The sequence below is a fragment of the Aythya ferina genome (assembly GCF_964211825.1).
Source record: "Aythya ferina genome assembly, chromosome: W".
Classification (NCBI taxonomy): Eukaryota; Metazoa; Chordata; class Aves; order Anseriformes; family Anatidae; genus Aythya; species Aythya ferina.
In genome coordinates, this window is record NC_140313.1 from 1557005 (window position 1) to 1574128 (window position 17124).

The 17124-nt window shown below is 44.3% G+C and overlaps 1 protein-coding gene across 1 annotated transcript in view; it reads right to left on the bottom strand.

Annotated features, from left to right (window-relative positions):
- The window catches only part of LOC311426563 (netrin receptor DCC-like), a 357945-nt gene that overhangs the window by 104967 nt on the left and 235854 nt on the right, over positions 1-17124 (bottom strand). The window contains exons 9-11 of the mRNA XM_084502992.1: positions 16305-16459; positions 5758-5906; positions 5141-5279 (exon numbers count right to left, since the gene is read on the bottom strand). Coding sequence (XP_084359118.1) covers positions 5141-5279; positions 5758-5906; positions 16305-16459 — 443 coding nt within the window. The remainder of the gene's footprint in view (positions 1-5140; positions 5280-5757; positions 5907-16304; positions 16460-17124) is intronic.

Consider the following 17124-nt stretch of genomic DNA (forward strand, 5'->3'; position numbering starts at 1 on the left):
TCATCAAGGTAAGTGCATTTTGAGGACGCATAACACGCAGACTGACCGGACGCACCTCTCACTGCTACCTTGCTTTTAGAAGGATGCTAGGAGGGAAAAAGGGCATTTTTTCTCCAGATATTACTTAAAGAGCAGCGTTTTCCATTAAGGCTGCAATGTGACAAAACAGCCATTCAGGTCATCCGCAACCAAGTACTTCCTGACAAATTTCTTCCTGTTTTCCACTCTGCATATATCTCTTTCCAATCTGCTCGTACAAGACCAGTTCAAATGTATATTCATTCCTCCAGCAGATGGCCAATATTAATTCAACTGCTGAGGAGCCAAGAGCTTTACAAATATGTTCTTAGTTGTGATGCATCAGCTCCCTGACACGCACCTCAAGCTTTATTTCCCTTCTAGAGAAATATTGCCTGCCTAAGTTGGCCCTGAATTTGCAAAAAAAAAAGAACTGAAAAAGGCCCATGGTAAATACCCAATTTAAGAAGAGTTGGCAGCCTGATGCATTAGGGCAAATGAGAGAAAATGATTTTTCAGTGTACAGTTATGAATACATCAAGCCAAAGCTGTGCTCTTTAAACCATTTTTATGTGACGTTAACAAGAGCACTCGGGCAAAATTATTGTTTCAGCTGCCCGTGTTTAAATTGGTTCAGCAAAGATCTACACGGATGATCTCAGACCTGAAGCATCTCAGAGATCGAATGAATTAATTTTGTTTATTTAAACGGCGTTAAGAAGTGTTTGGTTTATTGTCGACAGCTACCTGAATGGGAGAAAGACTTCTGGTTGTAGGGAATAATTTAATAGGTAAAGACCTGCGAGCTGGAAGCCATGTAGAAAGGGGACATAGTTTTCATCTTCAGTGAAAAATGGAGGAGAGTGGCACCTTTAGCACCAAGCAAAACGTGGACATGACTCATTTTGTAACTTGCTTTGGCCAAAACTTCTGGGACTGAGGAGAGAATGAATGGGTGAAAGCCAACGTATTATACCGAGGGCACGATGGGGACCACCTTGAAGCATCCTCAGTGCACAGGATTGATCCTGCAGGAAGGATTTGAGTCAGCCAGAGCTAAGTCATTTGCCAGGGCCAATAACAAAATAATGGGAAATAAGAGGAAAAGCAACAACAGCTAACCAGGAGGGTCCTGCTGCCAGCAAAGTCCCGCTCTGATACCGTTGGATTTATGAAGGCTCCGTGGAGCATAAAAATTTAAAAAAAAATGATGCATTTGAATCACAATAGCCTGAAAATTCATTGTCTGGGGGCAATGGTACAGCAAAGTGAGCAGCTGTGATGGCACAGCAAAGGGTGGCTGAGCCACCTTTCCTCTTCGTTGCTGAATTTTATGTTTTATTGCCGCTACGCATTATTCTCCTACCAGATAAACTTATCTTCATTTTTCCTTTTCCATTATTTGTTTGTCTTTGTTTTTCTGATTATTTCTCTTTGGCGAACACTTGTCATATTACCCAATTTTGTTGCACTCGTACATAATTGATGCACGCTTTATCTTTCCTGCCAGATCTTTGATCAATAAGAGAAATAAATCCAGCCCTGACCCAGCATCGAACTCAATCCCTTCCACGGCAATGCTGGGCGTCTTCATTCCTTGTTCTCCACTCTGAGTTTTCTGCTTTACTAAATGGGAGACCCCGATTTAATGTCTGGGGTTGCACAACCATCAGCCAATTCCCCTGGCAAACCAAGCGCTGGAGAGATTACAAATACATCCTCTTCTTTTCCTTCTTGATCGAATAAAGCAATCGGATGCACCTGGTAAAACTTTTGTGGATGATTCCCAGCTTGATGATGCCGAGAAATTAGAGCAGAACTCATTTCATCGATACGCAATGAGCAGAGACGGATGCATCCAGGGATAAATTCAGCCCCTTCGTCTTGGCACGAAGCTGGGTGAGATGAGCCTCACTGCTGGTGATGGGAAGAACATTTATATGCAAGGCACTGAGTTTTGGTACTTCTAACTGGTAGAAATAATAATAAGAAGAAGAAAAAGAATGGTTCAATTGCAAGAACCCTTCAAAGCTCGTCAAGTCCATGGGTGGACTTGGTGAGTGGTCATTTTAGGGCCAGGCAAAATCAATGAGGGCATTGTCCAAATGCCTCCTGATCATGATGGGCTTGGGGCATCCATCCAGAACCCCTCCAGGAAGATGGGCTATAAATTTTGTTTAAACCAAGTACTCGGGAAGCATGAAAGAAGACCGGCTGCCAATTGCCGGGATTAAATGCATTTTGATAAATTCACGAGCACGATAGCTTGGAGCGTTTCTGAGATGGCACACGGCTCGGCCAAACCTTATTGGAGCTGTATTTTAAACAGAAAACTCAGCAGCACTGAAGATACAGTCTGCTCCTTGATCTGGTGAATCCTGTCTGGGGTCCATAGCTCCTGCAGTGGGGTTGCCACACTCAGTTCCTTTGACTGAGGTTTTTTTCTCAGATAATAGATTACATCCCAGAGCTTCAGAGGAAATGTCTGCGTACAGATGTGCAGGATCCAACGGCACGGGCTTTTTTTTCTTGTGGTGAAGCTACAGACCGTATCATACGCTGTACAGCCAAGGACGGATGGAAAAAATAACTTGAGCAAGCACACTCGCTTTCCCAAGAGGAAAGAAGGTTTAAAAATGATTCTGGTCCTTTTACAAGATGAAAGGAAGCAGCCCAATCCCAAAGACTTCTCTACCAGAGAGTGGGGAGCAGAAACTAACCCTGTTTTAGAAAGTGATGTGGATACGGGGAACTGCAGGCTTTCTCCTCCCTTTATCGCTCACCAATAAACCAGGATGGATTAATGGCTTCTCCTCTCCTCTCTGTAGGTTGATAGCTGCACACGAGTTATTTCTTGCTGTTTTATGGGGCATCCTCTGGCAGAAAAGGCCTTAACCCTGGGAAAGGTCTTTTTTTTTTTTTTTTTTGAACCATAAAAGAAGGAATTGCAGGAAGGTTTGGACTTGTGCTCTCCACTCCCTTGTCTCCTTCCGTACAATGAGATGCTGGGACTACCACAGTAAGAAGGATGAAAAGAAATCCTGGAGGCATTTTCTCTTCTTTTATACCTGCTACAAACCCTTTTTTTCCCCTCTTTCTGCACATCCACTCCTGAGAAGGGGGTTTGTTTTGTGGGAAAAGCTTTAAAACAAAACCAGAATTAACAGATTCTCGCTTAATTGCAATTACCCTGGGATACCCCAGGTTTCAAATGTCATTTGGATATCGAGAATGAGTTATTGGTAGAGAAAGAGCCCAGGAAGAGCCTCCTCTTTAGCAGTGATTTTTGTTCACAGACAGGTGAAGCGTTTGAAACACTTGCAGAGGATAATTTCCAGCCTCATGAATAACAATCTTTTCCCTTTCTCACTTATGATGACATTTAAAACCAAAGTGGAGTACAGGGCCGCAGTTCTACACTTCACGGCGTGAATTAAATCTGCATACATTATGCAAAATATTCATTTTTCACTTGTTTTCCTTTTGTTTTTATAATTATAAGTGTGAAGTAATTTATTCTGCCAAGATCCAGCCCGTATTAACAGGGGAAACTGAATTAACCGGGGAGACAGAAGCAGCACTTGAAAAAATAGTGCAGAGGTGTCAAATATAAAATAACGGTGCCAAACGAGCTGGGGGCTCATGGATGGATCCCACTGAAGACAGAGCCTGGAGTAAGGCAGATTAAAATAGCACTTGCTTGGGGTTTCCCCTACACCTTGTCACCTGCGTGGCCTGGGGACTGTGCTGCAGCCACCTCAAAGAAATGCAGGAGCTTCTCCAGAGCACGATATCCCTCTCATCTGCTGTTTTTCTCCAGGGTTTATATAGCTTCTGCTCCTGCTGCCCAGAAACTCGTATTGATTTTTTCAGCTGCTCAGCTGTGGAGAAGCGTTCAGAAGCAAAGGAGTTCGCCAGACAGACAGAAAATCGCCACTCCTAACCTCAGACTAAATTTTTCAGCTGGTTTGGGTAGGATAACCAGGGAGAGATACGGCATTCATAATAAAATTAGATAGAAAGTGGTAAATATAAACATTTTTCCACAAAGATGACCTTGAGTTAGTGATCCAACCCCAGGACAAGCCAACTGGAACTCCCCTACCTTCCTTTAGCAGCACGGGTGAAAAATAAGTTGTCAGAATTGTTATCAGAACGAAAACCATTTATAAATTTCACCACAAAAGCTCGGTTGACACCTCTTGGATCATCTTTAAACAAAGCGTTGGCATGGAGAAAAATCCCTCCGGCTGTGGGGCTCAGTGGGGAACTGTTCCTGAAGCACCGGCACCCTCCCGTCTCTGCTCTCTCTTCTGCTTTCTGGGCTCTCTTCTCCCCTTCATTTATTCCTCCTTCCCCCAGCAAATATCAGCTATTCTCTTTTAACCGTAAGGGCTGTATTTCCTCCTAAAACCAGAGAGAACTGCCTGGCAGCAAAAATATCTATTTGGAAAAGTCAACCTGATGGAGATCCTTCTTGGGCTTTGCATGCACCCACCCCACTAAATTTTATTATTATTTTTTTTGTCCTTTTTAGGTTTTTACACCTTTGTGGCCAAAGTGACTTTGATATAGTAACTCCTGCTTTGGCTAGGTCCACGAATCAGACTCAGTGTCTTCAACAGGAGTAAAGCAGGTGTAAATTCTGTGTTGGCCAACACAACTAAGTGCTTCCTAACGCAAAACCCGACTTGATGTACCTCCCTTGTGTGTCCCGGGAGCCTGGGGAGGACAACAGGGAAGCTGCTGTGACCGAGCAGAGGGTGAAGCACGGGCACATCTGCTGCCCCACCACATAACATGCAAGGAAAAGGCAGGCAGTTGTGTCCTCCAATGCCATTGTAATGAAATAGCTACAGGGTATCCACACCTATGCTCGAGTTAGAGAGAAAATAGAGCTGTGCAGCATCCTCATTATTAGATGTAGGTATAATGAAGTGAACCAATTATCCCTGGAGATGAGCATTAGCTCAGAGCACTGCAGGCAGGTTATGAATCTCTGGTTTCCGTCCTGCACGCTGAATAACCAAATTGCTTCATTACTGTTTCTTCCTCAACGTAGAGAAAAAAAGCACCACAACCTCAGCCCAGCAACCCGTTGGGTCTTTCCTTCTCCACTTACCATCCGAAAGCGTGGTGACGGTGACATCCTCGGTGGAGACGCCAGGGCCGTAGCGGTTGTAGGCCAGGAAGCGCAGGGTGTACTCGGTGAACTTCTTCAGCCCCTCGAGCCGGTAGGAGAGCCCCTCCACCTCCACGTTCTGAGCACACACAGACAGCAAGAAGTCATCAGGAGTAACACGAACACAGGTGAGCAGTTTGGGGACCAATATGCTGCTCTTTGAGAAGCTAAACCCTTATTTAAGATGGAATAAAGGGCAAATTCTAGCAGAATAGGTTGTTACAGACATTCATCCGCAACAGGAATTTTTACTACGAGCAGCTGTCAGTCTGGTGAGAGGATGTGCCATTTCTAGGCTGGATTTGCATTATTTTACCCTCCTACAATAAACCTGGAAGAAGTTACACGAAGCAACTAAACCCACGTATTCTACAACGATCACACGTACAACCTGCTACCAACATCTTGATGGCTTAGCACAATGTAAAGGGGGAATTCTAATGGGTCTTTAAACAGGATTTAACATTTTGTTGAAATTGCAGAGCAAACAGAAGAGGGATTTCACCAGCATGAAACAGCTTTTGCAGCCCAAGCTGAATGCCCCCTTTCCCACTCACCTGCTCCCTTCCCGTTGCTGTCTCCGTACAGAAGAGCCTGTAGCCTTGCACGGGGCCGTTGGCGTAGGCAGGGGGATCCCAGGACACGAGGATGGAGGTAGGTGAAGTGGACACAGCCCGCAGGTTTTCCACTGGCCCTGGCACTTGCACTGCACGGGAAGGAAAGGGCCAAGTGAGATCTCCGCTCCCATGCTGCTCTCAGCCCCCTTATGCAGCATGACCCTCAAAACTTAGACAGACAGAGATGAAAGGGAGGCCAAACCCACGAAAAATAACACCAGAACAAGGTGACAATGTTCATGCAGGTGAGGGAAGACACCCAGAGCAGCCCCACGGACAGGAGCCCACGGGTCTGGCCTGGCTGGGCACAAACACATAATGACAATATTTGATGAATAATGACAATATAAGTGTTGACACAAATAATGACAATCAAAGTGTTGAAATACCTGGTCCTTGAAATTGATATTTAATTCATTTAAGCTGGTAACTGTAGAAGTTTGCAATAGTTTTAGCTCTAAATAGAAATCATTTGAAATGCAAAGTCTGCCTTAACACCAGATTGTGGTGGGTGAAGAAACACAGAAGTCCTCAAATGCCAACCCCAAACAATCCCTTGCCATTGTTCAAGGAACAATAGCGGGTCACCTTTTCTTATGCAGACTGTCTCTTAAAGTGCTCCAATTTCTCTCTGCATGCAAATTATGGCACATTAACTACATCACACTCAGCTTGAATTAGTTCTTAAAAAAAAAGAGCTGAAAATCTTAATAAACTCCTACAAGCACCAGCAGTCCTCCTCCTGAACATCAGCCACCGCAGGTCTCCATTGGACCAAACCCCAGTGGCGAAGGAAGGTTTTGAGGAGAGAATCCCTCCAGTTTATCTGTGCCTTCACCTTGAACTCCAGCAAAATCGGAAGAAAAACGAGCGATAATCGCGGCCAAAATGCAAAGGTCGAGCAGGAGGTTACTGCTGAACACCTTCAGCACCAAATAGCATCTTTTTACTTTCAACGGAGCGCGTGCCGCAGCACAAAATAAACTCCCCGGCTATTGTGCGCACGGCACGGCACCCGCACGCCTTTGATCACACATAAATTCAGCTTTAAATGTTAACATTTGAAATATTTTGTATTTTCTTCCCCCGGCTTTCCCTTTTCATTCCATCTCATGTTTCCGACAGGCGTTGTAATGTGCTTAAGGTCTCGATATTTGCAGCGCACACAAAGCATTTCGTAATCTTCCCTGATCCCTTCCGACAAGCAGTCATCTGGAGAAAATTGGCATTAGGTTTTCAATCTTTTCCTAAATTCTGATTTTGCTAAGTAGCAGAGAGGCTCTAGAACCGCTTTACGTCCCATTAAAATGAGACATTAAATCGTCTTTCTTCTGAAGTTGGTCTTTTACAACTAACAGCGTCCTTTCTCTGAAAAAAAAAAAGAAGAAAGCAAGGAGGGCTGGCAGAGGAACAGCATATTTTCTGTTACCATGAGTTCCACGTAAACACTTCAATATATTTCCAAAAGCACTGTTTCTCTGAGAATGCCCTCTTGCTCCCATAAAAGATGGGTTCAGTAGCTCAGACTTTTTCATAAACACGAGCAACAACAACTGCTTGGAACGATTTTGCTGCTGCTCTCCCGACTGCCAGTTTTGGGGTTATTTGGGGGAATTGCTCCCATTCAGGAGTCCATAAAAAAGCAAATAGTTCATGTGCACTTGGCAATACTTTGAGTGCCTCCGGAGAAGGGCCGTAACTCCATCCCTCCTCCCATCATACAGAGCACAAGTGCTGCACATCCACGTCCCGGCCCGGCTGCTGAAACCCCACTCATGTGGGGTGAGCTGGAATCCTCTGGCAGGAGAAATGACACTCAGAGGCATACCTACAATGGCAAAGCTCAGTCAATGTGGCTCGTTTTTGGGGTCAGAAGAGCTGGGGGAGCTGAAGAGGACTTCAGAGCTCGGGGAGGGACACTAGAAGTCTTGGCCACTTGTAGGCTTTAAGACCTCTAGTGACCCTGCTTTGTTGTAGGGTCAGAAAGAGCTGGTATCCCTTTTACAGTCAACTGCTTCTTGAATCCAATTTCTGCTCTCAGGAGCCTTCGCTTCTCTTGCACAGTTTTCCTCTTTGCTGTCATTCGCTTAAAATTTTGATGATAATAGTTATTAAGATCCAGGAAAGATACCGGTGCCTAAAATAGGAATGTGGGCAGCTACGTCAAAAATTGCTTGGCAACTGCCTAAACATGTTTAATATCCCTCTCAGACCTGAATTTTTGGGCTCATGCCCAAGTCCCACTGGAGACCGGAGAGAAGAGCAGCTGAACTCCTCAGGGAGCCCTCTGGCAGGTACAGGATCAAGTAGTAACCCCCAAGACCATTGGTTTGAGGTCTAGAAGATGATATTGAACTTCTTTTGGAGCTACTGGTGGGCTCCAGCCTTGAGCTCTAAGTATTGATGCAGAATTACGCACGGCAGCCTTGGGACGAGAAAGTAGAGCCCTAAACATCACCTTCAAGTCGAATCCCCCAAATACAAGCTGAAAGCTCACAGTCCTGCTTGTTTTATTTATTTTTTCCTCCCTCTTTCTCTCTCTGGTCCCAGAGATCTTGACCTTTGCTGCCACAGCCCGAGCCAACTTCTATTCTCTTCATTGGGATTTCACAAGTATCATTCCTTAGTGGAGTAAAACTCAAGTTGCAATGAACAATCCTTTTGTAAAAACTTCTTGGCTTGCTTTCCCTTGTTGCAGATCAGCAATTTTCTTTTTCTTTTTACTGCTCATGCAGTAACTTTGCTGGATTCTCACAGATGACAACATGTTAGAGGAAAAGCAGGATGAGATTCACAGCGCGTTTGTTCTTTAGGACATGTTCAGTGAGAAGGGTTAGGCAACAGACCTAGGAACTCGTCATTATTTCCACTCTTCCCATACAAACTCTCAGATTTCGGTGCTTCCTGACCATTACAAGCACCCTCAGATGAGTTGTAAGGGAGCAATCACCAATGTTTTATTTCTAAACCACCTGCATGGGATGTCTAAGTGCCATGGGATGCTCTGTCATTCATTAAAACCCTATGAGAAGAGATAATTAAACCAGAGGGAACCTAAAAGATGTTTTTCCTTACTTAGTCCCACGGAAATAAATAAGAGAAGATCTTGTTTTAAGAGGCTGGATGCTTCTGCAGGAGAGCCATGAGCCCGTGTGCAGAGGAAGAAGCTGGTTTATACTGGGGAAAACATCTCTCCATGAGTTAAAACTTATCAAGAGATCACTACTGTAAATAAGAAACCCAAAGAAATATGGGATACAAAAACACAGACTAAAATAACGCCATCAACCAAGTAACAGCCTGCAGTCAGTGAGATAAATTAATTTAGAAAACATGCTTTTGTTACAAAATGTGTTTCTGGGTGTCCAAACATGCCCCGCTTTTGTTCCGAGGTCTGAAAACTGGAAGGAAAACCCTTCTGAATGGAGGAGCATTCAGCTGGAGGCCCCGCTATGCACTTAAGGGGAATGATAGCATCCGCAGAAATCAAAAGCAACTCCTATTGACTTCAACAGGGCCCAAAATTCACCCTTTTATTTTGAGAAACTGCCCAGAAAGATAGATTACGGCAATCCTGGCTCTGGCTCAGGCTTCCAGAGGGAGCTTGGATAAATAATTTAAAGCTTTTATGCTTCATTTTCCTGCCCATAAAGTGGCATAATAATATATCTCCTACCCATTTTTTATCTTACCTCTTTAGACTGCAAGATTTCTGGGGCAGGAAGAAAAGTCCAGATGAAATAAAGATAAAAATTCTCTGCTCCTTCTTCGCAAATCAGTCAAAGAGAAGTACGTCACTTGGCATAGTGTGTCTCAGCAGATTTGGAGCAAAATTACGACTTGCTTCTAGGCAGAGAAGCTTATTATATATGAAAATAAATGATTAGATGACAACTGGTGGGTTCTTCTTCGTACCAACAACCTCCATGAACCACAAAAGGCAGGGAGCATGCCGTGTAGAGAGACCTCGGCCATGGAGAATCCTTCTTCTCGTTTAGAGCCCTTGGAGTATTTTCACTGAGCTGGATTATTTTGGGTAAACACGGTTTTCAGAGAAATCAAAACATTGGGAAGACGCGGTGACAGCTTTCGCTTCTCGCAAGGAAAACGAAACAAAATATTGCCATGGCGCTGAAACACCCGGTAATATTTCCAAAACAGAAAAATGCATTTCCGAAATATTTCTCAGCGGCTTTCACATGACTTCAGTGTAAGCTTTTCATGAGCTTTACATGCAGGATGACAGGATGAAATATATCGGTTCATTAGGGCAATGAAAAAGGAAAACAATCAAAAAAATACTTCAAAATACAGCCAGCATTTTGTTGACTATTTGTATGAAGACGACAGCTTCATAATTTCCTGTGAACCATGAGCCTCCAGTCTTTTTCCTACTCTTCCTCTACTCACCCTATATTTAAATTGATGTTTTAATCCCATTTTAAAACCTCCTGCTAAGAGGAACACCTGAAGCTTTGGGTTTCACCCAACAGAGACCGTTATTGCCTCTGCCTTAAAACTTCTTCACCCCTACAGTTTTGGAGCAACTGGGAGATTGGGAGAAAAGGCAAAACCGCTGCAGCTTCCTTTGGGAAACAAATTTCAACTTGTGGATTTGGTCGGATGGGAGGAGACGGGAAGGAAGAGAACACAGATGGCACCACACGCTCTGCTCCATGAGGACGTAAGCACAGAGAAAGAGAAAAGGTTTTAACTTTTTTCATGAGTAATTTCTAAGTGGACACCAAGACTTAAAGAAAGTCTCAGAAAGAGGATGCAATGTCAATTAAATTCAGTTTTAATTGCAGTATTTCATATAGCAATGCAACTTTCTAATGAGACCGAAGCTTTTCAAAGGGGGCAGCAGAGGTGGTCAGAAAAAAAGCACCCAAAACCCACCCAAAAATAAAAAAATAAAATAAATGACTGCATTATTTCGGGGAGGCGAGAATCAATCTGAGCTTCAAGAAAAATGTTCAGAATATTTCTTCTCTTCTTTGATGCTTTTTCCCAAAGTCTTTAGGAAGCTGTACAATCCCAGTTTTCATTTTTCTCTTATTTCATCCCTCTTTATATCCCTCTCTTGTTAAAAAAACACTCATAATCAGCCTCCCCATGAAGCACAGGACCCACATTCTCAGCAGGGAGACATGGACGGAGTCACTGAGCCTGCCTTAAGGTACCGCATTTTGTTCCCCAAGGGAAATGAGAAATTCAAAGGAAAACGGAAAAGATGCAAAACAAAAGTCATGACATTAAAGCTAAGCAGATTCTGAAGACTAAAATAGCAGGAGATGGTCTTCAATCTCAATTATCAGTGCTAACAACCTCTAACAAGCAGTTCTTCTTCAAGTTTATTCATACCTCGAGAGCCAAACCTGTCCCCGAAGCACAGACACGGCCCCAAAGGAGGCAGGGAGTGGACAAGGAGTACAAGAGCGGTGGCAGGAGCGATACTTGCCGTGGGAGAAAGCTTCAGCTTCCCCGCAAAATAAATATTTATCATTTCCATCTTATTTGAAATGATCACCGGGTTGAAACAAACAAAAACAAGGCAGGGAGCAGAGGACAAAATTCATACTGCAGCCACGTCTGTGGGATTGAAGCGTGTATTTTCCAGCACCCGAGGCAGCACTGAGGCCAGCAGGGAGGTCGGAGGCGTTACCTGGACCAGCGCTGGGGACAAACCAAGTGTCCTAAGGGCCAGGCTAGAGCGAGACCAGAGCTGCAAAGTGAAGCATGTACCTAGACCAAAGACCCGGAGCTGTCTGACCCCCCGCGAGTAAAAAGAAACCTATTTCAAACACGTTCCCTGCCTGTGATGCTTCCTAGGGGGAAAAACGAGCAGCAAATAAAAACAACGGCCAGAATGAGCTCTAATTGCAAAGCGGTTTCAAATTCAGGAACTGCAGCCAGAAGCCAAGCTTCACTCCCAGGAAAAAAAAAAATAAAGGAAAAAAAAAAGATTTAAAGGCCTTGGGAGAAATAAGTGGATGGAAAGCTAGACACATGAGTCAAAGAGACAGAAAAACAGACGCCACCATCTTCTCCTTCATGCCTGCCCAACATTTAGCAAGGAAGACACGTTCCATTAAAATTTCAAGCAATCGAAAACCTCTCCCCCCCTTCCCCAGCCCTCCCCGTAAATTACTCATAAAATTAAAGAACCATGTAAGAACGGCGTAAAGTTACCCCGGGGTGCATTTTACGGAGCCATTACGGAAGGATACACACAAATGAGGGGGATATTAATGACTCCACACAACACATTTTTCAGCACTGCTTCCCCCTTTCTTCCAACGACGAGAAAAATTCCCTGCCGAAGCAATCCACCGGAGATGCTGGCTTTTTTTTTTTACCTGCCCTGACCCTTTCACACGTTGATAAACATCTCCCGTGTCTCATGGCGGTGATGCTGTCCAAACCTCAAGGGGCCATTCGTTGTTGGCCATTCGTTATTCGGGGCTCTGTTGGGTACACCCGAAATTTGGCAGGGTGAGGACGCCGCCTCAGACAGAGACGAGTTTTTCCTTTCCAGTAATAAATGTGGTGTTGTTGGGAGCTGACGGATGGGGAGCAGGAGCCTCTTGTCCTCCGTTCATCACCGTGACAGCCAGTGTGGGCTGGAGCACAGGAGGCTCCTGACGGAGCCCAAGGGCTCCCTCGTTAAACGGGACTAGCCACAGGGCTTATAAAAATTATTCATTTTTTATTCCATCAGTACACAAAGGTCTGAACAAACCAACTACTGTTGACTAGCACAAAATGATTTAGCATCGTTTAGAGCGACAATATTATCGGCACCGTGACAAATCGATGCCCAAAACCAGTTGACATGGCTCTAGCACCCTCTGAAACACTCAACACCCGACAGCAGCAGGGTCCGGCCCTATTTGGGGACCCCGAGAGGTATCAAAAACGGATGGGTCTGATGCAAGACATCAGAAAATTCAATTACTCCAGCACATACAAACTTAATTTGTGCGGGTCAACATATACGGAACCGATTGTGCCTGATAAAATCGTCATCCGCGTGCACTTTAAAGACAACGCTGCCTTCCCTTGCTTTTCATGTCAAATCTCATTGCGTTCATGTTAATGATCTTTTAATTTTCTATGTGGTTTTGACATTTCTCTGACAAACGCACGTTACAAGAGACTGCGACTGGAATTTTGTTCGTGTCCTTTCAACGTTTCCTGTGCAACTAATGCCTTCAAAGGATATTTGGATATTGTCTCCACTGCGAAACTTGGAGTGAGAAGAAGAAAACCAACTTGAGCAGCTTCTGGTGCAATTGCTTTAACATGGTATCAATGGCAGGTTTTGTCTTTTGAGACAAAAAACTTAGGTGCAGCCAGCCAGGGATTAAATAATATATGTATCTTCCCCATCATAATCACAAAAAATGACAAGCTCTTCTGACAAAGGGACTGATTTCTGAGGCTGCATGCACCAGCCCCCAGTGGGAATTAAAAGTCATTAGTGTCAGCTTCTCTGGAAACCTGGATGCCGAGTGAAGTAACTCGGAAAGACATTGATGAACTCTAAGAGCTTACGAACTCTACCCTCGGTGTTTGCCTCCCCTTAGTAATATTCATGTGTGCTGTATGATAACCTTACACTGATCAGGTTGGCTCTGTAGCTACTCAAGTCCGTCCACGCATCCGTCTGAGCCCAACACGTGGATGTCCACCTGCTCTAAGTCAGCTAAAAGTTTAAATATCCGTTTAAACAAAGTACTGGTTGGCCATGTAAAAACAGAGCTATCCAGTCTAAACATTGATTTGGGTACCGATGGTCGCTCAGTGATGAAAAAGCCCTGAAATGCCTTGACTTTCTGCTGCTCCTTCTCTTGGACCACACAGAAAACATTGAAGTCCCTGAAACTCGCCCTGGCCCACGTTGAGAGACACACACATATCCCGAGGATTTCCTGTGCTCACATCCACCTTCCCCTCATTTATCATCTCTGAAATACTGGTTTCCAACCCAGCTGCCAGGCAATTTCTTTCCTATAAGTACGCTTACCTCTTTCTAATGAAAACAGGAACCTGCTGTGATACCATCTCCCATTGTGAACCTAAAACCTGACACTCCCAAGAGCCTGCAGTTATCACTCCCAAATAACCCTAGGACAACTGCTGATCGTAGTCCCTCTTCCTCTTGGCTTCAAGATGGGTGGGAGGATCCAAAGTGGAGGTCTACAAATGCATCGAGCCCGGATTCTGGCCACAAAACCACGCTGGTTTGGGACCAGAAACCTTCACCCAAATGGAGAGGGAGAGCCCAGGAGCATTTAATGCTGCCCCACTCAGATAAAAGGCCTCCTAACTGAGGGTTTCTGTGAAAGATGGGGAGGAAAAGGTTTAATCTTTGGCCAAGTGGCTGCTCTATGCAGAAGACAAGAAGGTGGGGGCTCGCCTCCAGGGGCAACCACGGGGTCTGAGATCTGCTCCCACAGGAGGTGGCAGACATACAGGTGGGCTTCTGCAAGTAGATATGAGCAAACCTCAGAAATCAGGAGTTAGGCCTCAGAAAGATGCCGTTATTAATTGTCCTTCACAAAGCTGCCCGGGTAGAAGTTGAGATGTCAGCGCACGCTAAATTGATTTCCCTGGGACGGAGATGATAAGGCTGCAGAGATGCCTCCGCGTTTCTTTGGGGCACACCAACATGCCTCCCTATTCATCTTCTCTTCCAGCAGCTAACACACACATCACGAAGACGCAGATTTATTAGGAAGCGGCCTTTAATTCCTCAGGGATGTGAAAAGCCGTGAGCTGGTCCCGCAGCGGGGAACCCCTTTCAAACCTCCGATGGACATTTTCAATCCCCCGTGCAAGAATAGATGCCTTTCTTTATTCTCTACTTCCAAGCTGCTTTAACAGCATCTTGAGGAGGCAAAATAATAACTCACAAAGTCTCCACATGTGGTATGAAAAGATTAGACATGGCTTAAGCAGGCAGGGATTTAAATCCGGGCCGATAATACTGTAGTGAAATTATATACCATAAAGGCAAGGAAAAAGGGGTTGCAGTTTACAACAAAAAAAAAGGAAAAAGGGGAAAAAAAAAAAAAAAGGTTTAATCTGGGGACAAAAACCTTCATATAAATCCAGCACGTATATTGTGGATGATTATTTCAAAAAGCTGGGACTTGTTCTGTTGATCTTTTAAACTGATTACCGAGCAAATGTATGCACTTTTAGAAACAGGCACTGACAGACATGAATTTCAGATGTCCTTTTTCATCAGCTTTTTTCTTCTTTAACAATGCCAGATTGCATAATACTTCGGATATTTTCAAATAATGTGGAAATTCAATTTCGGGGCAGCCATGTAATTTATTGTACAATAGTTACAGCGTGTTCTAAAAGACAGCCACACCGAGGCTGACTGCCTCCCAGGACCAGAGAGAGTTGTTTCAAAAATGATAAGATAATTTGGTCACCGGTGAAAAGCGAACAGAGAAATGGAAAGCAATATTTCCTCCACGCTCTAACTTGACACTTTAGAGGAATCTTGAAGTTATTAAATAGGAAAAGATATTCCATACGTCTACGCTTGGCGTTAAACAGAGCGGGTAACTCCGGGCTGTGGCAGCATCAGTCAGTAACAGCAGGGGGAAGCGGTGCCTGCTTTTCACCTGGGCTTTGCAAAGAGCAAGATTTCCCCAGTGAAATCTTATTTTCCTTCTGTAAATATACGTATGCGTAATGCAAACATTTACAGGATCGTGTGTACGTGCATCTGCACGTGTTTTAACAGAGAGAAATTGCTGATAGTTAAACGATGCTGGTGCTTATTTGCTTAAAATTTGCTTATTACTTTCTAAAAACTCAGATTCCTAAACTGACTTTCAAGCATTATTTACCCAAAAAGGGCTGAAATACAACTCTGGTTATGTTTGCACACAGCAATTGCATAATTGGAAAGAAATGCAATAAACAGCAAAGCAGTCTCAGAGCAGGAGCTGAAGTGGTTCCTGCACCCATCTCTATTTGAATGGGAGATGCTCTGGTCCCCAGATGCTAAGAACTGGTTATCAACACCATTTTTTTTTAATAACTCCTCTAAACAATGAATTTTGCTGTGGGAGGGCTAAAGTCACATTGCTTTCTCTGCAATAGCCCTTCTTGGACTTTCCAAGGGAGAAAAACTGCCATAGGATAAACTCAATAAATTCCTCTTCTTTCTGGAGACCAGGAAATATTTACAGATGAGACATGCAGAATGTGTAAAGGCAGAACTGAAAGCTTCCAAGTACTCCAAAAATTAATAAAACATACTTAGAGGTGAATGTTAACTAATGGAAAATACTCATTTGTAAATACAAATACCAAAGCCTACGTTTCAGCATCATTTACGCTGTGACATGACAGACGATGGGACGTGTGAGCATCAAAGCTGCAACTCAAAACTGTGACAGAAGATGGGACGTGTGACACCAAGGCAGAATTGTGGCCCCGACCCCGACCCCACTCACACTCGGGCTGCGTGGCCACCTTGACGGGCTGCGAGCTCTCGCCGGGTCCCCACTCGTTGAAGGCCACCACGCGGAAGGTGTAGGTCTCCTCCGGTCGCAGGTTGCCCACGGTGAGCTGGAGAGTCCCGGACTGCGACGTGTTGACCGCCCGTTCCCTGCAACGACAACAAAACCAACTTGAAAATGCATTTTGGGTACTTCTTTCTGCAGCCAGTAGCTTGCAAGGTGTGATTACTTATCAAATTTCGGTTCAGAGCTTGTTTGTCTGTAAGGTTTCTTTTGATTTCTGCTTTCAAAAACTTAATTCAAGTAATGGTGCCTACTGGGAATGTGGCAAGTGCTACAAAAGGCTTGTATTTTAGCACTTCAGAAGTCATATGGCATGTTGGTCCTTTGCCTTTTTTAATAAAACAGCAAAGTAATATTGATGGAAAAACAATCTGCAAAGGGAAGCGGGTAAAAATGATTTCCTAAGGATAGCGTGCCTGAATACTTCTCTGTGACAGTGGCACCTGTGGTATATGAAATTCTGGAAAATTGTATGGTTTGTAGCATTGATTTGGTAAGTCTTTTACATTACCTTAGTAAGAAATTAAAAATAAGTGCACCTATACGGTGCAATCGGCACCCACATCACCATGGAGCATCCCTGAGCTCAGCCAAACCTGCGTTTTATTTAGGCTGAGGGTGCTGAGCCAGCACCAGACTCTGATCCTGTGCAGTTTGGGATGTAGGTGTGAAGTGTTACGACGAGACAACTCTGACAAAGCCCATTCTGTATCTGGATTTGTATCTGAGGAGTCCTGGGGCTGCCATTCCT